Genomic DNA, 22,459 nt, shown 5'->3' with positions numbered 1-22,459 from the left:
TATCTGTAACTGTTTGGGTTCATGAGTCTTGTGTTCACAGGGGGTTAATGTGACAGCATTAAGTTGAGGTTAAGAAAGTTTTTTTAGTGGGGAACGTCTTAACAGAATTGATTATCTTTAAAGAGCTCAAGAGAGACGAGCAGGGGTTTTGTTTTTTTGTCTAGAATTGTATTTCTGTCAGCAGGGGCGCTGCTGGAGACACTTTATTTGGCCTCTGTTTACAGCTCGATGTCTGGCTCTGAAATAACATCAGACCATGGTGGGACTTTTAAACTGTGACGGGTGGGTGAGCGAGATTAGACCAAGTTTATTGCACCTTTTACAGTCTGGCACCCTGAGCCTATTAGTACGTGAAACATCATCACCTCTGTTATATTGTAGGTGAGCAGATCCTGGTACAGTGTGTAGAATCGTAAGTACTAGAACCGTGAGGGTTGCAAATCGTTTATTTCCCGTCCTTCTTGTCTCCAGGGTCTGAGGGCAGCAGACAACGACCCCACGGCTCCTCCCTACGACTCCCTGCTGGTGTTCGACTACGAGGGCAGCGGCTCCACTGCCGGCTCCGTCAGCTCGCTCAACTCCACCAGCTCCGGGGACCAGGACTACGACTACCTCAACGACTGGGGGCCTCGCTTCAAGAAGCTGGCCGACCTCTACGGAGGGGGGGACGATGACTGAGAGCGGAGCGGGGGGCTGGGCGGGGGTCGGAGAGGCAGGGTCGGACGGACGGACGCTCCTGGGACATGCGGGCAGGGGCCGGGAACACGACGCAGGCTCCGTGGCGGACCTGTGAGGAACAGACCCTTACATGGGCTGTGTCACTTTGCTCACAGCAGCCAGGCCCGCAGACATGAATCCCGCTGCAGCGCAACTGTATTCTGGCTTTATATTTTTTAGTGGCGAGTTTGTAGTGCGATGTTTTCTTTTGTTTCTTTTCGGTTGTTCTCTCGGCTGGCTGGACCCGGAGCTCTCCGGGGACGAATCAAGGCGGTCGTGAGAAACACGAGTAGTGAATCTGTGCTTTGATTGATTGTTAAAACAGGATCATCTCTTGCTTTAGTCTCACACTGAAGAGAATGTGTTCAGGAAGACGCTCTCTGGCTCTCTCTCTCTTTCACTCTGTCAACTTGAATTTCCCTTAGAACAGAAGCACTGTCATTTTTTATAAAGTGCCTTTTGTGGTGTGTTTTTGTATCAGACTCCTGCTATCTCAGGATCGGTTGCCAGTCGTGCAGTACAGTGGAGGCACGTTCGCTCGTGGCCCACCTGCGCTCCTCAAACCAGCCCCGCCTGTCACTCCCCCCCCCCCCCTCCTCCCCCCCCCCCCCCCACAGTGGTGCAGACGAACAACCCCAGCAGCCACTCCCAGGAGGGAAGGACACAACCAGGGCGGGCTCTCGTACATCCAAACCCAATGATACCGCGGCCGAAAAACAAGCCAATGAGAGTTGTCGTGGACGCAGACGACCCTCTCCTCCGCGGACCCGCTCAGTTTGACTTTCACAAGCATCACCTGTCGACACAACCACAGCAACACACTGACTGATTGGCGTGAGACCATTTTTATACAGGTGGGGTCTTCTTCTAATTTAGCGGAGAATGCCTGCCTTCTGTGGACTCATGACGTGAGGAGCCTTTGTTTTGAGATGCTTGCCTGCCCTGTGTGGTTTTGTGTTGCTTTCTCCACAGTGTAAAGCTTATGTAGGCATGATCTGATTAGTCAGACAGTGTAAGAGCGTGGAACTTGAAATGACTCGGAACAAAAGAACAAAGGCATCTGATAACGATTTCTTTTCGTTTTTGTTCTGTCGCCTTGAACATTCCTGTTTTTTATAGGCCAACAAAACTATTAAAAGGTGCATGATTTTTTTTTTTCAAAATGTTTTACTCAAAGCACTTGTTACTATGTGGTGAGAATGTGAAAATAGTCAGCAGAAACTATATGAATATACTCTGTAAAAAGACACTGAGAAAATAAAAATACTGTAAGATACCTATTTTTGAAGTATTGATGACATTAAAGTTGCTGCTCTTTTTCTCCGGCTCTTCATCGGGCTGAGGGGATTTTTTTGGCCCGTTCATTATTGACATGTGAATAATTTAAGTTTTCTCGTCTGTTGAAGCGTCATTACATTTTTTAAGATGCCTGCTTATTTATTTTCTGTTCCCGTTTTGCTCTTTTTCTTTTCATTTTTACAAACGCTTTGTTACACTCCTTTTATACATGCGTCTATATATATATATATATAAAACACAGCCTTGTCCTCTCACTCTGTATTGTCTCGGACAGACGTGCTCCTCCTGTCGCCCTCTGGCTTCAGGACAGTGGAAGGTTCATTAGCCATGCCTGCTGATAGCTGTTCTATTATTCAGTGTATTGGAATTCTTTTACTCATTCATCTAGATACTGGATGTGTGCTTTAGAAAATAAACAAGACATGTTTTGAAGATGTGCCTTCTTTTTCTCAATATTCTTTACTTCCATCACGCTATCATTTCAAATAGAATGACACTCCAAGCTCTAAAGGTCCAGTGTGTAGGATTTAGAGGGATTTTTCATTTAGTTCAAATGAGTCTTTCTCTGTTGCCTCGCCATGTTTCTACAGTTGCCTCCAACAGACAAACCAAACACTGCTTCCACAGAGGGCCTTTCACTTGTATGTTACCTGAAGGCCACTGTAGTTTCCCCTACAGGCTTGAACCGGGAGTCGGGCTGAAACTTTAAATTACAATTGGTATTTTTATTACAAAATTATCTCAACTAGCTACTGTGCGTTAATACCAGTAGTGTTAGAAATCACAGTTTGTGCAGTTGACAGCAGAAAGGTGATAGATGGTGTTAACTGGGATGAAGTCAACTGTATATGGACGACACGTCACTACTTCCTCCTGTTTTACAAAGATTCGGATAAGGATGCCACCATCCTTTGATTTTAATTGGGAGTTAGAGACCACAGAGTCGTGAACAGGGTGTGAAGCTAAAATATTGAGGTCTTGTTTTCACATCAACAAGTCAGTCTCAGCAGTCCATCAAGACGAAATCACCACATAGACCAAAGTTACCAGAAAATGAAAACCTGAATCAGTGTGACAAGAACGACAAAAAACGTCAGAAACTATCTTGGAGGAGGTGGGGTTTATGACCTATACAGCAGGCAGCCACCAGGTGGCGATCAAGATCCTTTGGCTTCACTTTTTGGAGCTGTTGTGTTGTCCGTGTTTATTTACAGGTTGGAATCAACAGACAGGTCATCAGTTTTCACCGAGCTCGTCTCATGTTTCCAACAAACACTGATGCCGTCAGAATCATTTGAAATAGTCACGTATAAATTCTCCACATAGTTCTTTTATATTCACTGCTTTTCTATCTTTATCTGTTCATGAAATGATTGGTTTGTAATTACTCACTGAATCATTGCCCCTTGTACTTTTTACAGGGTAATAATGTACGTTAAGTGTTGGAAAAAGTCATGAGGCGGAACAGAGTGCTGCCTTTGGATTTACACAGTTAATCTTTGACCTTATTGTTTGGATGTGGCTCCACTTTCTAATAAAACACCTGCTGTTGGTCCTCTCACTGCGTCTCAGACCAGGCAGCGTTACAGCAGCGTACGGGGGTCAGGAAGTATATTTGTGTCCAATCCTGTGATTTCAATTAGTCAGCTGAACTGCCAAAAAGCCCACTGGGGATTTAAAGGGTTTTAATCCTCTCCGGCTGTGTGTCTATCAATTAGCCACACCATTAATCCCCACGGCGTAATCTCATTAGATAGAGCGCCTTTAATGAGACACCCAGAGAAAAAGCGGAGAGGCAGGCACTAAGAGAGAGGGAGAAAAACGAGGCAGTGGCGAGACGCAGGTAGGCCATGTGGAGAGGTGATTAGGAGGATGGAAGAGAGGGTCAGCGGAGGGAGGGAGCGCAGGAAGTGAGCTGCCAGCACAGCAGGGACAAGGCATAACATTTATAAAATAGTTTTTTTTGGGGGGGGGAGAGAAAAGGTTGAACACGAGGAAGTAAACCATTCTTCATTCTTCACCTTGTATCGTTCTCACTGGTCAGAGAGATGAGTTGGTAGAGAAGGCAGGTCGAGGGGAGCAGATCTAATGGAGCATGCTGGACTAGTTCATGAGAGGTGATTTGATTTCCCCTGTTAATCTACACTGGAGCGTCCCAGTAATGAGGACATCCAGTAATAAACCTAAAGTTAACCTTTACAGTAGCACAATAATGAATTCTTCCTTTGGCCCTGCAGAACTGTGGAGCCATGTTAATAAACCCACCATCAGAGGTGGGCCGCACCGCTCCGAAATATTAATCAAGTTGGTAAAAAGGGTTCTTGGTCACGGCCGGTCTGCAGATAAGATTAACTTGAGGCGAGGTTTTCTTTGATGGGCTTAGCTGAAGTTCACTTGGTTTCCCTGTGGCAGATGGGCAGAGTGAGAGAGGAAAGTAAACTCTAGTTGCCTCCTTGATAAATGGCGTATATAGACTGAGAGCTTTGCTGCTGGCTCGCAGCCAGTGCCTTGTGTGTTGTAAATAAAGTTCTCCTCTTCAAACATGTCCGAGTGGGACTCTTTTCATTTCCTCTCCATAAAGCTAGTGGGTCTCTGGGGCCGGCGCTGGGAGCCGTCCAATCAGAGGAAAAAACAGCAGCTGATGTGGGTTCTGACGCCGGCTGCGTGATCAAGTGTTCACAGTTTAGTGTTGATGCTGCTGCGGAGCCCAGGAACCACCGGAGATGGGCTGAGTGCCGGCTGCGTTTTCTGCTGACACCACTCTGAACCTCCTGCTATTTCAGGACTCTGTCTAAAATGAGATCAAACAGCAGAATAAATGTGATGTTGCTGCTGCAGGCAGGGGAGAGAATATCTACTGTTTAATGACCAGCTATTTATGGTATGGATGGCCAGTCCAGTGGAGGCACCCACACACTGCTATTACCGAGACTGAGTGCTTATCAGTCCGAGCGGAATCACTCTGCATGCTCCATAAACAGCCTTCGAAAAGAGCCTCTCCTACAAATCACTGTTGTTTTTTACAGCAGAGTATCTCATCAATAAAACCAAGTCAACTCTCTTGCTGTTATCATTAAAGTAAACCTATTGCAAGAAGTGGAAAGCAACTGAAAGAAAATATTCACTTTATAATTTATTGTGCTTTATTATGTAACTACACAAACTTATGTCCTTCAGGGCCGGATCAAGGGGTGGGGCCAGGGGGGCTCTGGCCCCAGCTGAAATCTGATTGACCCCTGAAGTGCCCCTGCCCTGTCAGTTGTACTTAAACAACCACTACTAATAATACTGGCAATAAATATTATATTAAGATACAACAACAAAAAATTCTATGCTGTTGATGGAAATTCATCTTGAGATTTGAAATAATGAAATTCTCAGACTCTGCAGAGTTTACACAAAAAGCACGGGTGATCAGAATGGAACAACTGGCTGCAAGTTCAAAAAGCCAGGACTTATACAAAGAGGCGTTTCACAAGACAATATGAAAAAAGAAGACATGCCAGAACTAATACAAAGAGGTGCTTCATTAAACGTTATTAGAAAAAAAGATATGAAATCCTCCTCTGTGTCTATCTGCTGTGTCCGTCCGCTGTAGCAAACTCCCTGTTTTCCAAGGCCACAGCAGTGAGACACCTGGTCAGTTGAATTTTCCCATACAATGCTTAGGGGCGAGGCTGTGGCTCCAGAGTACGTCCCCTGACCAGAAGGGTGACAGTTCGATCCTCGTCTGCCCTATTGCATGTAATAATTTAATTAAAATCCATATTCTATTTACACCTCTTCACACATGAAGGTCAGTTTATGTGTCAAAGAGAGAATGAGTCAGTCAAAACACTTCCCAAGTCAGTTCTGCTCCAAAGTTTACTCAGTTTGTGTTTGGGATTTAAGAGAGGAAAAAGAAAATATTTTTGTGAATTTTGGAGAAGATATGAAAATGTGCATTTTCACGTAATTGTAATCAAACACTGAACACTGCCCAAACATCCTTTTTATATTCAGGAAAACATGTAATTTTTTTTCAGCATGGCCCCTGGGTAATGTATGAGAACATTGCTGCTGATGCTGCTGCTGATGCTGCTGCGGAGCTGCTCTGCAGACACCTACTACTTCTGTGTGATTTCATGCCAGAGTGCAGAGGGAGATCTGCACCGCGTCCTCAAGCAGAGCTGCCTCTCTAATCAACTGGATGTAATTCGTCACCTCAGCCACAGGTTAAGTTCCTTCCCCAGGACACCGGCTCCGTCTCTAAATGGTGGGAGATGATTCCTTGGCAGCCTGACTCAGTCTCTGGGGTCCTGTGGGGTACAATCAAGCCTCCGCTCCCATCTGCCCCTCAATTTCCCTCTGTCAGCATCTCTCCGGGAAGACAGAGCAACATTTAGCATGAATAATAGAGGCACAGCACAGTCATTAGTTTATATAAATAATTGACCACCACATGTGTGAACTGGCGTCGGTGTTGTAAATGTGATGGTGATATTACAGCATCACGACGGGGGAGCAACGACATCGTATGTCAGAGGATTAGTCACAGTTTTAAGACTGATCTTATATGTGTTTTATATAAATCCTCTATTCAGTGTAAGAGCAAAGTTTACATTTACAAATAGAATCTTTCACACAACACTTCATCTGTGTCTTTCTGAATCGTGACAAATGTGCTCTGAGGCGAGATGGTGTCATGATCATTTATATCTCAGTGTTTGTTTTCGCTCAGATGCGAAAAATATCAATATTTTATTTGAAGTGATTTGTGTTGGCTTCAGTTAACTTACTGAGCAATACGTCCCATCATGCATTGCGCTCACAGCGAAGAGACGAGAGGAGAGAGGGCAGCAGGAACAGCCGGACGGGTGGTACAAATGTAAATAAGCATCACAGCACAAAATGTGACAAACAAGTTTATTTCTACATTTAAATATCCTCATAAGTAGGTTTACCCAGAAGTTTCAATACTCAGTGTAAAAGAAACATTTTCCACAGAACGAACATTGTCGTTGTTTTGCGTCATAATCCTGCGACAATGATGTTATTACATCACAGAGAAAAAGTAACATAAGAAAGTGTAGTGTCCCCTCCCCCCCGATGAGCTCACTATAAAGTCCTTTAAATAGAAGTCCCTTTATAGTGAAGTAGGGGCTAGGGAGTGAGTCAGAGTTTAGATGAAGCTCATTGTCCATTTTTTGTGAAGCCTTGAGCTGGGTTGTGACAGCGGAAATACTGTATTTGAATTTAGGATGGTCTGCTAGTGACACCATGAGGACGACAGTTTTAGTTTAGGGATAAAGTCAATTCACTTTGGGTCCACACTGGATTTCTTCCTGACAATCATCAAATCGTTCAAATGAATAACATGCAGGTCAGCCTCAGCTCTAGTTTGGGTTTAGTGCAGTAGTGACACTAAGATGTAAACATGGTCATGTACAGAGCTGCTGCCTGTGGACAAATGCCAAATAGGGTCATGTTTTCATCTGCTATGTTTGTGTGCTTGTGAGCAGCATTACACAGAAACTGCAGATTTCCATTAAACTCTTTGAGAGGGTGTGGATTGGGTCTTGGAAGAAACAGCTACATTTTAGTGTGGCTCCAGATCAGGTGTTAGATCAAGGATTATTTTCTCCTTTCTTTCTTTCTTTCTTTCTTTCTTTCTTTCTTTCTAGTCTTTCTTTCTTTCTTTCTTTCTTTCTTTCTTTCTTTCTTTCTTTCTTTCTTTCTTTCTTTAATATTTAGTGTTTTTCTAAATGTTTGTGAATACCTGAAGTTATAATGACATCTTAATAAAAGATTTCAGGAATGTGTAGAGCAATACATTTTATGAATAGATGAAATTTGGTTGGAATCCAGATAATGATGCAGATTTTGTGAATATTTTTAGGGGCGTGATCTTTACTCAGTTACTGTGCAGTAACAAATATTCCTTTCAACTATCAGAGAATGGACATTTTCTAATGCAAACAGTTTGCGGAACATTTCAGTACATGCTTTGTGTATCTGATCTCAATAAGAGCGGTACAGTGGCCAATAAAGCCCTGCTGGAGGTATGTGCTTTAGTTACGAGAGATAAAAGATTCTGTGTCAATATAAAACTAAATGCTGATCACCTCACTTTAAAAACAAGATTAAAGATCAGTGGGTTGAAATGCAAATGGCCGCTCAGACCGTCACACCAGCCCGTGTTGTTTATTAGTTTCTATGTTGAAGAACATGATGTCACACGTGACTACTGTATGAACCACAGGTGTAACTGCTCAGCACACTCATATAGGAGAGGACTCAGGTAATGGAGATGTTCCTCTCCCATGGGCCGACACTGGCTGCTGCTCGGACTGATTCAGCTCCATTAAAGAGGCCAACAGGCTGTTAACCCCGGCGTCAATACCGCACAGGTTCAGCCGCGCTTACAAACCCATTTCAGCAGCGCTCGTAAACAGTGGCCTTATTATAGCATCTCCGGGCCAAAGCAGGCTGGCCCGGTCAACCCCATAACAAAAGAAACCTAAAGTCAGCATTAACCTGGGTGGAACGAGGGCACAGGAGCACAGGAAATGGAGTTGTGAGGCGGTGTAAAATAATGGACTGTTGTTCCATGTTTTATTTCAGTGATTCCTCATGAGAGGCTTAAAATCCTTCTCTTTCACTCCTGGATTAAAGTGGCTATAGTCTACTGGATGTGTGCATCTAAATGGATGATAAAGTGCAGCGACTGCATCTCACTGTGCCACATCACTTCATCCAAATCACATTCTCCTGTCGCTCACAGGAGTTTTATTCATAAGCTCAAAGCTTAATGAACAATATGCAAGGAGGCGCTGAAAAGGATCAAATTAATAAACTGTCTTTTAGTATTGCATTTGTCTCACAGCGTGAACACGGCTGGGTCACGGGTGGAATTCTGAAGTCACTGGTTCACAAAGTAATGTCGATGTAGAACATTTCACAGCCCTTGTTCATGTAGCTACAGGGGTCTCACCTGAATAAAGGATTTCAGAACCTTCTGACTCATGGAGAAAGACGAGGGGTCGGCAGAGCTTTCATCAGCCTCGAACCATCATTAAGTGTGAGTCCCTCTGTGAGCGTAAACAAGCCCAGAATCTGAGACCGGAAACTCGTCATGAAAGTGCATGAGGAACAGCTGAGAGGAGAATCAGACAAAAGCTCCATCACTAAATACAGACAGTCTCTCTCTCTCTCTCTCTCACACACACACACACACACTCACATCAACTTGCTTTAGATGTGGTGTCTTATATAATCTCACCCTGGAGGAAAAAGCAAAAATGACAACACAGACTGAAACAAATTAACAAGAGCTCTCTTCAATGATCGCCGTGGAAGGAAACAGGGATGTCACTTAGGCCCCGTCCTCCCTCTGGCAGGCTCAGGGTGTTTACCCAACACCCTCAGGTGCAGCGACTGAGACGTCGCTAGGCAACGGCACCATCCCTGTTGTTGCGCTGCCTCTGGCACTCAAGTGGGAGCTTATGTGGACTTAACTCTGAAAGAGCAGCGGTGTTGAGGAGTGGAAGGGGGATTACCAGGAAAAATATTGGATTGGGATGAAGCACAAAGGGCGATGGCTCACCTGAATCACCCGACAGAGATGCCATGACGGACTGTCAGGCCACACTGGGCCGGGGCTCGGGACAGAAAGCCTGGTTTATCTGGCTTTGCATTTCATCTATCGCACACACACTAGTTCTCACTGTTTTGTTGTGGTTGTTGTAAAATATTAAAAAAGACAGAGAGAGTGAGTCTGACAGGTGGACCCTCAGTCAGCGGTGGATATTGAGCACGAGAGGCGTTGACATCTTAACGTTAAAGTCAACCAAATGTAACCAGGTAATATTGAGTGTGAACAAGAACCTGAGGATGCACTTTGAGTCCACGTCACTAGCATGCGATGAGGTCAGATGAGCTATTGCCACCTAGTGGCTCCTGCATGTACTTTCATTGTGGAAAATGAAATTGAGCTCATCACCACTCATGGCTCGAAATCCACTTATTGTTCCTCTTTGGTTGACGCAGAGACAAAAGCTGCACCCAATCATTCTAACATCAGGCCCCTGTCCCGCTGGCAGAGCAGCCGGATTATTTCCAGATCGTGGTTATGGTGAATGTTAGCAGCTGATGTGGCAGATGTTGCCACCGCACCGTGTGTTGGGCTGATAATGGAGACGGACTGAAACAAGACAGCCCAACAGAGAAGAGCACAGGCTGGTGGCAGACTGTGTGTGAGTGTGCTTTCCTTTTGGGTTGAGCTGTGTTAAGCTCATGGGAGTTGTGTTCAATAGATGCGTGCATAGACTCAAGGGAGACGCTTTGTGTTCTTACATGTGGCCCTGCAGATGTTAGGCTATTACCTGGAATTATCTGTGAGCAGGTAGAGGAAGAAGGAATTAAAGGCATTCAGCTCCTTTACCACAAAGACTCATCCCCACCTGCAAAACACATCTACATCTTCTCACAATGCAATGCTGCCCTCTAGTGGATAATAATAGAACACATGTTTATGACCCAGAGTAAACAGCAAGTTACTGTTACAAGTTGACGGAAAAAATAAATTTTTATTCAAACTTTCAATACAGAAAATGTATTTTTCTTTGCGCTGTATGGGTAAATTATTGATTCTATACAAAACCGTGTGTAAAACTTTGGGTATAACATTTACAAACATACAGTAAGAAACTCCAGTTTCTTTAGTCGTATAGGTACTAAAAATGTAAGGGGCTGTCCAGTAGCACACAAAAATAGAAGCAGGTGAGGAAAATATTGAGGATACTGTCAGTCACTATTAAAAGAGTAAAAAGCTGTGTTGGTGGCCAACTACAAAAATAGACATTTCAGGTAGATGTATGTTTGGTATTGCAGAGCAGGTGAGATGCTTTCTGAAAACTGCTGAAGTGCAAAATATGGATATACCTCAGAACTAATTTTAAAAGAACAATAAACAGATTTGTGTATTTTCTTCATAAACACTGAAATCTCCACACACCACTAAATGTGTTTTAAATCGCAGCTACATGAAACAACTGAGCTGTTACATGATGTCAAATAAATAACTAATCATTAATTCAAGTATATTGTGTCTGTAGAAAAAAAGTCAAGTAAAGACCTGGAGGTGAAAGAGAGAGAGAGCGAGCTCCTGCCTCAGGAGACACAGCAGGGTTAATAGTTGCCGATGGGCTATATGGCTTATTTATAGTTAGGAAGGCAACTCAGTAGGTTATACAGTTTGAAGCCGAAACTAATTCAGTTGACAGAAACTGAATCATCATTAATAAAAATTAGTCGGTCGTAAAATTAAACAAATGATTTCAGTTGCTTTGCAGTCTACTGCACAAACAAATAATCAAAAAATAAACTGTGCTGCAGTGCATATTTCTACAAATCATTTGTTCATACAAAAACCCTCTATTTGAATCCTTTTTTTAAAAATAAGTCGTATGGGCTGAATAAAGGGGCATAAGTCCACGACTGTTATGTAAGAAAATAGGCGTTATCTGAGGAGAGAGGAAGAAGACCATCAAATGGAGCTACTGCTGTATTTCAGGTGATCAGGTAGTTGCTCCTCTCCTCTTCATACGCTAGAGTCTGTATCACTCTCTCTGTGGTTGGAGCGGCCGGTCTCTCCACACACTTCATTTCCTCTCCTCTCACCTCTCCTCCTCATCGTCCTGTCTGACATCAAGCCTATTTCAGAAAGCCCTTGTAGAGGACATGAGAGTGACTGGTAGATTTCTCGTTCTCCAAACAGAAGAGCAGGTCCCTGAGATTGACGCGTGTGATCCGCTGCCGCGTGGGTCTGGATCTCGACGCACCAGCCCCACCAGGCAAAGAGGGGCCTGCTCCTGATCCCTGCAGGATGAGAGAGACACAGAGAAAAATCACCATTGGAATGAGCTTGTGCCTGAATGCATCTTTACTCACATCTAAATTAATTATGTTCACCAAAAAGGAGAAGCCTGGGTTTCTACACGTTCAAGAAGACAAATATAAAGGAACAAACTGGGAAACATCATGTTACCGTTGGTGTACATAGTAGCAGTATATGAATGTTAACATTATCAAGACTTTCCTAAACATATTTAAGTCTTAGTACATAATATTTGAATATATTTGGAACTTTTTAAAGCCTACCATTCCAATTATTAAATTTTTGCAAACACTGGGAGAAGTGGAGTTGATTAATGTGTTCACCGTGTAAAAGCACCATAGGCCATCAGAGAGTGCATACCTCCACCAAAGATCATGCCCTATCTCATGATGTTCAAGACAGAGAAAGAAAAATCCTGGATATGCCCCCTGATCAGAATCTGGACCAAAAATAAATTTTCATTTAATTTAAAGTTTTTTCCCCTGACCCAAGTTTTGCCGTAATCATCCTGTAGTTTTTGTATAATTATGCTAACTAACAGACAAAGAGGGATGAATACAACCTCTATGGCAGAAGTGAAATTTGGATTAAGCTGAAACATCTGTACACAATATGTTGCAATAGAGAGGGCATTAAAAGCAGTACACACACCAGCCGTGGGGTCAAACTAAAGTAGCAGATAAACGTTTAAATCAGATAGATTTTAAAAAGATGCTGAAAGAAAAGGATTAATAGTTGAAATAGATGAAGGAAGTGGATGAATGGTCAGAATAACTCAAATATAAGCTTTTCTGAGTATTTCCATAACTGTTAATATTTAGGAAGGCCTGCAGCCATCACCTGTGTGGCTCAAACTACACAACTCAACATCTTGTGTTAAACAACGTATTGTGTTTAACAACGTCTTGTGTTTTGTCCACTGTGTGCTTGTTTGATTTCCCCATCTTTCACACCACTTGCTCACTGCTGCGGCAATTTGCTTTGCTCTGAACAGGATAAAACACAGCTATGGGTATTTTTTCTTCTATTTTTCAAGGAGCAATATAAATAAGTCTACAAGAAGAGAAACAGAACAAAAGCAGCTGTATTGTCACTGGGGGTGAGCAGGTGTACAAATAAACACCATCTTTAAATTATAAGAACCTTTGTGAGATAAAGTAAATAAAAGTACAGATATAACACATTGTTTTCTGAGCAATTGTTTTTGTAGACCCATTCTGGGAGAGAACACAGGATCATTTCTTCTAACAAATGGCTGAAAATGTTTTTTGCAGAACAGACTGCTCTTGTAGTTGCTGATTCAGTGGGGACTGAAAGGAACAACAACACAAAATGGAGCAGAATCCAAACATGTGTGAAAAACAAAGAAGGAAAGCTACACTGTGGCTCAGGAACCATGAATCGAGATGTGTAGTGGAGAAAAGAAAAATCAATGAACTGCAGTAACAGGGATGTGCAGACTGTAGGAGCAGCAGCAGCAGCAGCATGGTGAGTAAAGTTCTGTCACATTATGAAGACCACAGTGTTGTACTGATTAAATGTGACTGGTTTGACGTGTTTAAATTTGATCTGTGATTACTAGAGTCAGCAGACAGCGTGTCTGAGTCCAGCGCTCTGCTCCAACTCATAAGAAACTTCATTCATATTTGGTTTACTCAGAACAGAGGAGAATGACTTCAGGGTTTTGTTACAGCAGTGTGGACCGTCAGTAGGAGACGTTCACACTGTTAACACTTACATGAGCTAATTCTATAAACAATATATTTTACTCACAATCACTTATTTTCAAATGTAGCCTGGTGATACAATTGCTGTTATGGTGACCACCTCCACCAAGAATGTCTTCACTGGTGGCTAATGTATTATTGTGACAATGGTTTGTGTTAGAAATGAATGAAATGTGTGAATGTGTGTGGGAATGGGTGAATGCAACTTATTCTGTAAGGATAAATAAGACTGGGCTATATAAAATACAGTTCATTTACCATTTACCCCAGTCTGTTTGCAGGATTACGCTAAATTTAACGAACTGATTTTAATGGTGGAATGATGGGACATGGGCCAATAAAGATTTAAAGTTGAGCACTGGTTTGGTCAGTTTTGACATTTTTACCAAATTGCCAGGGAGTTATTTACTGGGCTGCACACTTACAGGGCATATAGAAGGTATTATACCAGATTTTGTATTTTATCATGAATATTTTGTCAAAAATCTGTGAAAATACCACAAAATGCCTCATAATAGGCATTTTGTGGTATTTTTTAATGGATTGTTTCCCCCACCCCATGCTTCCACCAAGTTGTGTGGTAAACTGTCCAGTTGGCTATTCTTGTAAACAAACAAACAAGCAGTGACAACAACCTCCTTAAGGGAGGTAACAATGTCCTGTCACTCATGTTACCTCAGCTGCAGCAGAGGAGGATTGAGAGTCCAGGATTCTCTTCTTCTTTCTGGGGCCGATGGCTGCCAGAGCCGTCATGTTGGCCTCCCTCTGTCTCGCTTGAGCCAGCTCATGCTGCTGCATCTGGACGACGCACACAGACCAACATTGGAATTGAAGCATATGATGCTTAACACACAGACGCAGTGATGAGCTGAATGTCGCAAACCCTCCTGTCATCTTACCTCTTTTGCTTTCTGTTTCAGACGCAGCTGCTCTGGGTCCTCTTGCCTAGCTCGAGACTGCAGGGGCCAAATGCAAGACGCATGTTAGGAACTATTGCTGGCAGAACGTTTACACCTGAGTTATTTTGATTTACCCTATCTCAATAAAAACCTATTCACTGCTTTAACTTGTTTTGTAAGTCCAGAATCATTCATTAAAGCCATCTTACTCTATATAATCACAGAGTTACTAGAATAAAACTTTAGCACTTTGAGTTACATCCTAACAGGCATCCTGAAGGCGAGTGACAATTATTCGCTAGTGAACAATTGTCCAACTTTAGAGAATATAGATGAAAAGCTGCAGGACACCAACACACGGCAAATAAATCAGCATTCATATCACACCTTATATTATTAATAAAATGACCTTGATTTTATTTACAAATTTACAAAACAATAATATGGAGAACTCAAAACTTCAAAGTTCATCACTGTTTAATACAATGAGGTTATTGCATGATTTCAGTATTGACCTGTGAATGAATTATTTGAAAGTTTGCTGTCCATGACTCTGTACCTTAGCTGCCTTCAGGAGGATCTCTCTCTCCTGCTCCTCTTTTCTTTGTTTCTCTAGATTGTCCAGCTGGTGAAAGAACCTCAGCTGAGCACGCACGTCGCTGTTCTGCTCATGCTTGTCATCCTCCTGCAAACGTACCATAAAAGAATTGTCGCTTACATGAGGATGCAAAAAAACACCATGATGGAGCCGTCAGTTCCATGGTAAAGCAACATAGTAAATATTGTACAACCTTCAGTATCATGGCACCTGTATTATTTGTTTCTCTGCAATAATCTGGTTAAAACTAAATCCAAACCAAAAGCTTGTATGACTTGTTTTAAAGCTGTAAACAAACCTTAAAGTTGACATTTTTCTGCCGGGCCACTTGGGATACATTTTCTAACAGGCCCCGGAGTCGCTGCTGAGTAGCATGGGAGACAAATTTCACCACCTCCACACCCAGGTTAGTCACACCATACCTATTCCCTGGAAAAGAAACAGCACAATACCTCAGTGTTTTTGGAAATGGATTGGATGGGCACTGCATAGAAAGTAATGTGGTTCAAGTTTAAGTGTCTCACCTATCTCCAGCATCCTCTTTTGCAACAAGGAGCAGGAGAGGAAAGGCTCATCCTTACAGGAATGTGTCACCGCTCCCACTAGTCCAGAATTGGATGCTAAGATATTGGCGCTTTCCTCTGATAGGTTCACTCCAGCCATGGAGGCCACATCGTTGATGTCGTCATAATCCCTTTTAATATAAAAGCAGTGAGACAGACCATGTCACTAGACTGACGATTTAAACTCTTTGAGGCAGAAGTCCACCCAGATAGTTTCCACTCACCAAGGTCATCAAGAGTTTGCTCTTTGTTGGAACTGTTGGATTTCTCTCTAGTATCGCAAGGTCTCAAGATTAACATGTCAAGTGCCTTGAAATAATGAATGTTGCGATTTGGTGCTATACTAATGAAGTTGTATAGAATTTAATTTAATTAAAGAATCCACAAAGAGAGTGGGAATTCATGCAATATTAATACTTGAGCATAATGGGTTCATCAATATTTCTTTATTTAATTTTCATCAGCCCTTACAGTATATGAAAACATGTTTTTTTTTTAGCTTAAGGTTAATGAGAATTTTAAAAAACATTTAAATTTTTTAAATTTTGCTGGGAATATTTGTTATAAGTTATAAAAAAGTACATTTACAGTTATTGTTGCTCTTACTTGAAAGTGCCGCCAGCGTCTCTTAGCTTGTTCTTGTGAGCTGCAGGGAAGACTGCTACAGCAGAGAAACACACAATAAATGCTCATGCTCATCCAAAGAAAGACAAACACACCACAGGAAGAAGTGAACCTCACTTGGTTGCAGCCCTTTGAGCTGGACCTGTTGCTGTCCCAGCATGATGCGGCCAGGGGCCTGATTCCTGAGCATCACCATGGGGGTCGGTGGTAAGTTGACCTGAGGTCTCACTGTCACCCTCTGCTGCTGAAGCTGCAGAACCTGAAAAGGATTCTGACTGGGTCATTACCACGGTGATAAACATCTGTATGTGATGTACGGTTGTGCAGTTTGAGGTTTGGGAGATTTCAGTTGTGTTACATTTGATATGAATATAATTCAAAGTTTTGAAGTGGAGTAGGTGGAGCTGACATCAGAGCCTGGTATTAACATCTGTCCTGAGTGATCAGAGCATAAGTGGTCAGAGATAAGTACAGGACTGAAACATCCAAATACGTCTTGAATAGTCATTTGATTCTTAAATTGGTCAAATCTTTCGTTACAGCCGCTGCACGAGTGATTCCCTGACTCTTCTCTTTCTTTAACTCTCTCGCACTAACTTGCGTGGACACACACAGACACACAAACACTGAGACACATGATAACACAGTGACATGGGACACATCTGTAAACTCGGAATGGGTAAAAAAACGCATAATTGGGTCTTCGTGGACAGACATGAGGTATGTGATTATATGTATATGAGTGGGGAAGTGAGATCTGATCACAAGTGGTCACAGGAGACACATTTTAATGTCAGCCGTGTTGAATACATGTAGTTAGAGTTGACAACACGTGATCTGTTCCTTCTGGATCAATTTTAATACCAGGTCTGAACATGGCCCGATATACAAAACAGTCTAGTTTACCATGGAAGCGGTCTGTCCTTGCTGGCCGATGCTTGGTTGCAGCTGCGGCCTGCTGATTGGGGCAGTGAGACGATTGGCAGGGCTGCTTAGGACCACCGTGGTGGGGGTCAATGAGGTGGAGGAGACTGGACCTGAGACCAGCTGGGGGAGCTGACTCTGCTGGATGAATGCAGCTGAGTCTGGAGTGAGCTGCCTCAGGGCTGGGAGGCTTCTCTACACGAGACAAGCAGGCATACAGACATTAAAGAAATGCACTTAAAGATGTTTCCTCCAGCTCAAGAAAAAAATATGACTGCTAATATTTGCTGGAGGCTACATTCCTGACAATGAGTTGAGAGCCTGAGTTTTCTCACCTTGAGGAAAGGCACAAGGTAAGGTTGGGGTGTGGATTTGAGCTCTTTGTACAAACTGCTAGTGAACTCTTCAGGTTCCAGTTTTCCCTCCTAAGTAGGAAACAAACAGGTACAGATGTTTTGTTTCTTGGTTAAAGCTTGTCCAGGAAGGGCCTTTTCTGATTCTTTCACCTGTGTTTCTTTCATTAGTGAATTTACATTGTATGTAAAGGTCACTCACCAGCAGGTCCTTAGTCAGCTCTCTCACGATGGCTGCAGTCTGTGTTGATTGCTTCCCATTGGATGCCAGTTTTATCAATGTAGACAGGAAGTTCTTACATTTATTAACATTCTCCATTGTCTCCTGCCGGACACACAACACATTCTGTTAATGAACAAAGTCATGTTTCACTTGTGAATAACCGCGTTACATGCTCAATCTTCATTTTGATCATGGTGAAACAACTTTGGCAGTGAACTGTTACAGTACGAGCAGACACCCTGCTCCACGGGATCACTTGAACTCAGCACAACTCACTTTGCTCACTGTTACTGAGGAAACTGTGGTCCCAGCTGTTTGGCTGTGAGTCCTGGGGGTCATTTCTGGTACTGCAGCCCCAACTGAGCTCTGAGGAAAGACATCACAATCACATGTTATTAACGTATTAACGGAGTTGAAACCTGACAGTTGCTTCGAGTCCAGCAGATCCTGAGCCATTTAGCTTGGAGCGTTTATTGAATATTTCGCTTTGGAAAAGAACAATTACTTCATGTCTAAGTCTCAGATCGGCTCCAATAAATCCAGGAAACAATGTTCAGGATTATCAATAAACCCAAGCAAATAAAAAACATCTATTATACTGTATCACAATGTAAGATTGAAAGAATGTAAGAATATCCTATTAGCTTATTAGTATCTTAATAGCATCCCCGATGCTGACCGTATTTCAATGATCTACACTTTGTGTCAAACTTTGTGTATATCAGACAAACATAAAATTAGATGTCTTTCCATTCTGTGGCAAATGGGCTTTGTGACACCATGCTCAAGACTTGGGGCAACGAGTAAGAAAGTCCATCGTTTATTCAATATATGGACACAAAACAATGTGCAACAAGCTAAATTAAGACAAGGAATGGTTTGACACCCACATATAGAAGGAAGTTACCTGAAGAATAGGAGGTCTGTGAAGAGTGGTGGTGGCAGCGAGTGTTGTTGGAGCGGGACAGCCCTGTCGGATGATGGTGGTGGGAGCCACTTGTCTGCTGATGTTTCCAGGAGCCTGAGAGGAAGTGAAGGTAAAACATGATGCGCAAGAAATAACGTTCATACACTCAGAAAGGGCATTTACTACATCTTAATGAATCGATGTGACATAATACAAGACATAATATAAGAAACAAAACAAAACATCAACCCCACTACTTTCCCTATAACTACATGTGCGCTATACCAGATCTTACACTCAACAGGTGGTTCCCTAAGATACAGACAGGAAGGCAGGCTGCTCATGGAAAAAAAGGGAAACATAATATTTGACCATGTAAAGCTTTTGCTGAGCGGACCGTGTGATCTCACCTGACCAAGAGGCACGTTATTTTGGGTTGCAGGTCGAGAGATCATGCCTCCCTGCGACTGGGCCTGCATCTGGGCCAGAGCATGCTGAGGAATCATCAGCAGCTGTCCAGTCTCACTGCGGATGATCACCATCCCTGCACCGAGGCAGAAAAAAACACATCAGACAACTTGAGCAGATCCGTATGACAAGAGACTACTTAAATAGACGTATATCAACAGCTGAAATTACAGATGAGAAGCAGTGTCAAAGCATCATTCATAAAGGGACACACCTTGGAAGAACAACACTTAACAAGAATGTTTTGTGTACAGTTTATCTTGAGATAATGGATGACAAGGGTGAATAACAGTGACATCAGTGGTGTAAATCAGTGGAAGTAAATGTCCCCACTCACCCGGGGGTATCTGGAAGTTTTGCACACTGGGCTGCGCTGTGCAGGGCTGCGGGAGCCTCGGGGCAAACATTTGAGGCGTCATCGCTCGGATCCCAACTGGACCCGCAGCCGCGGTCACCGGAGCCCGGGGACAGCTGACGGGGGCGTAGGTGACAGCGGGCTGCGGTGCTGTCTGTATGATCGTCGTGGGCGGCTCTGCTTTGATAATGTGCGGCCTGGCGCTGAAAGAGCCCGGGGAGGAATGCTGGACATTGTTTACACCTGGCTGTCCTACTGCAGCGGCCGCCACCACATTATTGTTCCCATTCAAAGTTGCATCCGACCCGGCGTTTTGCATAGGCGGCCTGACGAGCGTCACGGTGGCTCCTGCCGCCTGGTTCCCAAAGCTCCCAACACTCTGAGAGTGCATGAGAGGCGACTGGATGACGGTGGTGGGCGCGGGCGGCGTGATGGCAGCGGGCAGCCCTTCAGACCCCAGCGCTCCGCTGCTGACAGCTGCCCCCGACACGGCATCAGCCCCGTGAGCGGCGGCTCTACCTGAAGAGTTCATAGTGTGGTTGCCGTTGCAGGTCTGCACTGAGCCCACTCTCCCCTGCTGAGAGGAAGTTGCACCACCGCCACCAACAAGTGTTTTCTGTCCAGGATCGTTTCCTGCGGTGGAGTCTGTCGATGCGTCCATGGCTGAACCATGGGCACCTCGCTGTGACGAGACCCCCCCAGCTCCTCAACTTGTTCAGAAGCGGCACAAGCACTGCGGGGTGTGATGGAGCGGGACACATGTACCGGTCTGCTCCGTCAGCTCCGCTGTTCAGGTGCGCTCTTGTGGAGAGAAAGAGGAAAACAACGGTTTCAGTTACCTGCCTTCACGGCCGTGTTGACCAAGCACCAGCTGGACATTAGAAGCTGCCCGCTTGTCCCGGAACTATAGCCGTGTAATAAGCGGCTGTTTCCCGCCTGCCCCAGTGGTCGTTGGGACTCAGGACGGAGAGTTGTGACTCTACAGCCCGGACAGGGGGACGGACCAGCGCTTTATTCACCTGTGTTTGTGAGGGCAGCTCATCCAGCGGGCCCGGGAGAGCCGCCATCTTCACACTCCTGCGAGTTCATGACAACTGAGGTTAGGTACTTACCAACTGACGCGCGCGTGCGCACAACGGCTGGCCATCTCGGTGTGGGGAGCTGTGCGGTCTGTGATTGGCTGCTGCGCCTGGTAAGAGGCGGTGCCAACGGCTTCAACTGTCAGTCCAGAGCTGGCGCCCCACGGATCAGCGTCGAACCGGAGACCGAAAGTTTCCATCGAATATTCCGCCGCCGCCGTGTCAGCCCCGCACGGACCGCTGCACCGACTCAAACCTGCACCGAGCCACTGCCGGTGGAGAGACACCGTGATGTACAACAACCTAACGGGCCACAACTCTCAGTTGAGTCGGTCTCGACGAGCCGTGCAAGATGGCTGAAGTGTTTTGGCTACTGAGTGAAGTTGCTGTTGTGAAGAGGCGTTTGAGGCCCCACCCTCCACCGAGGGGAAACACTGAGCTGTCACAGTCATGGGATTTACTGCTACTACTGTTACAGCCACACACAGACAAACGCTCAATTTACTCCCACGATCCAGAATCACAATTATTTTATTTGCCAAATATATTTGCACATACAGGAAATTGCCTTGTTGTGATTGGTGCACTACATAAAACATCAGTCAGACATGAGACAACAATATAAAGCAACTTCAATCTACTTTTATTCTCATTTCACATTAACTTCACAGAGCCTGGGTGGTAAGCACCAGTCGCTGCTCTAAGGACTCATACAATTTCTAATGATCAGACATTAGGAATCACATTTTATCATAAACATGACAGCTGTAGCTTCCTGTTTATTTCTCCTTTTATTTTTCCTCTTTTCAGCTGCACAAATGATTGGCCAAAGATGCAGCTCCTACTGTGGACTGCATTACAGACAAACACAGAAGGATAGACCCCATACCTCCCCCAGGAGAGTCTTAAATTCCATCAAGCCACACACAACTGCACATGAATAGTTGTCTGCTAGATTTGTGCCTGATTTTTTCATTCATCAAATGTCAATGAGCAGCCCATCTCACAATGTAAAAAATGTTATCAAAGAAACCGCGCTTTGTCAGGATCTAAGCCAAAATGAAATAGATTCTTTCTTGATCTATGTCCAACAAAGAAACTAGAATGGCACTCAATAAAGCACATACCTCCATCCAGCCCCAAGTCTGTTTAAATTCAATCAACCCGCACCAAATTACGCACCTTTGTAGATACCAGTTCCCTACATATGCCTGATTTTTTTACATCAAGGCCTATGAATTTTCTCTGCACAACATAGATACTGTAAAAAAAACACCATATCTCACAATGTTATGAAACACTCCTGGATCCAGCCCTTTGCCTAGAGATACATTAATGTTTTTTTTTTATTTATTCTCTTAGAATTTTCAGTTGCTCTTATACAATCCTGTTGCCAAACCAACCAAACAAGCCAACCAACAGGTATTAAATCATAGCTTTGCTTGGCAGAGGTACCAAAACAATATTGTGATTTTTTTTGTTGCCTAAATCATCTCCTCATGATGCTGGCCACCTCTAGTAGAATCAGCTTCATCCTCAGTTGAACAGATCAGGCGATTCTACCCCTGTAGTATAATGGCCTGTCAAGAGTGCAGTTAGGCCGTTTTATTTTGCCTAAGTCAAAAGACAATAAGCAATTTACAATCTTTTCAAGATGACGGCTGCATCAAGAAGAACGAAATCTACCTAGCCACTGAAGTTATGTTCATGATTCAGGGCTCTTTACTTTAGCTTTTTTATTTAATGAAAATCTCACATCTTGAACATAATATTAGTAATCGTAAGATAATTTGACCGGTATTATAGTATGCCTGTTGGGCAGTGTCTAGAGGCAGCTTGTGCACCC

General features: G+C 43.7%; 2 protein-coding genes across 4 annotated transcripts in view; one reads left to right on the top strand and one right to left on the bottom strand.

Moving 5' to 3' along the window:
- cdh4 (cadherin 4, type 1, R-cadherin (retinal)) overlaps positions 1 to 678 on the top strand; it is a 76,574-nt gene extending 75,896 nt beyond the window's left edge. The window contains exon 15 of the mRNA XM_053411213.1: positions 472 to 678. Within this exon, the coding sequence (XP_053267188.1) occupies positions 472 to 678 (207 nt within the window). The remainder of the gene's footprint in view (positions 1 to 471) is intronic.
- A 9,885-nt stretch (positions 679 to 10,563) lies between these two features.
- Positions 10,564 to 20,660, bottom strand: LOC128458862 (transcription initiation factor TFIID subunit 4). Of its 3 annotated transcripts, XM_053443901.1 has the most exons (16): positions 20,554 to 20,660; positions 19,517 to 20,335; positions 19,122 to 19,255; positions 18,712 to 18,825; positions 18,081 to 18,170; positions 17,784 to 17,906; positions 17,564 to 17,653; positions 17,211 to 17,423; positions 16,422 to 16,563; positions 16,287 to 16,341; positions 15,642 to 15,811; positions 15,416 to 15,546; positions 15,079 to 15,204; positions 14,520 to 14,576; positions 14,296 to 14,418; positions 10,564 to 11,874 (listed from the first exon to the last, which is right to left on the bottom strand). In XM_053443901.1, the coding sequence occupies exons 2-16, from the start codon at positions 20,193 to 20,195 to the stop codon at positions 11,710 to 11,712; spliced, it is 2,412 nt and encodes an 803-aa protein (XP_053299876.1). In that variant the 5' UTR covers positions 20,196 to 20,335; positions 20,554 to 20,660; the 3' UTR covers positions 10,564 to 11,709. The 3 variants fall into 3 exon arrangements, with proteins under 3 accessions (XP_053299876.1, XP_053299868.1, XP_053299886.1); XM_053443893.1 differs by having other exon boundaries at positions 19,517 to 20,633; XM_053443911.1 differs by having other exon boundaries at positions 16,287 to 16,338; positions 19,517 to 20,633.
- Positions 20,661 to 22,459: the final 1,799 nt, after the last annotated feature.

The sequence above is a fragment of the Pleuronectes platessa genome, chromosome 2 (genome assembly GCF_947347685.1).
Source record: "Pleuronectes platessa chromosome 2, fPlePla1.1, whole genome shotgun sequence".
Taxonomy (NCBI): Eukaryota; Metazoa; Chordata; class Actinopteri; order Pleuronectiformes; family Pleuronectidae; genus Pleuronectes; species Pleuronectes platessa.
This window is presented reverse-complemented; position numbering and strand designations above follow the sequence as displayed.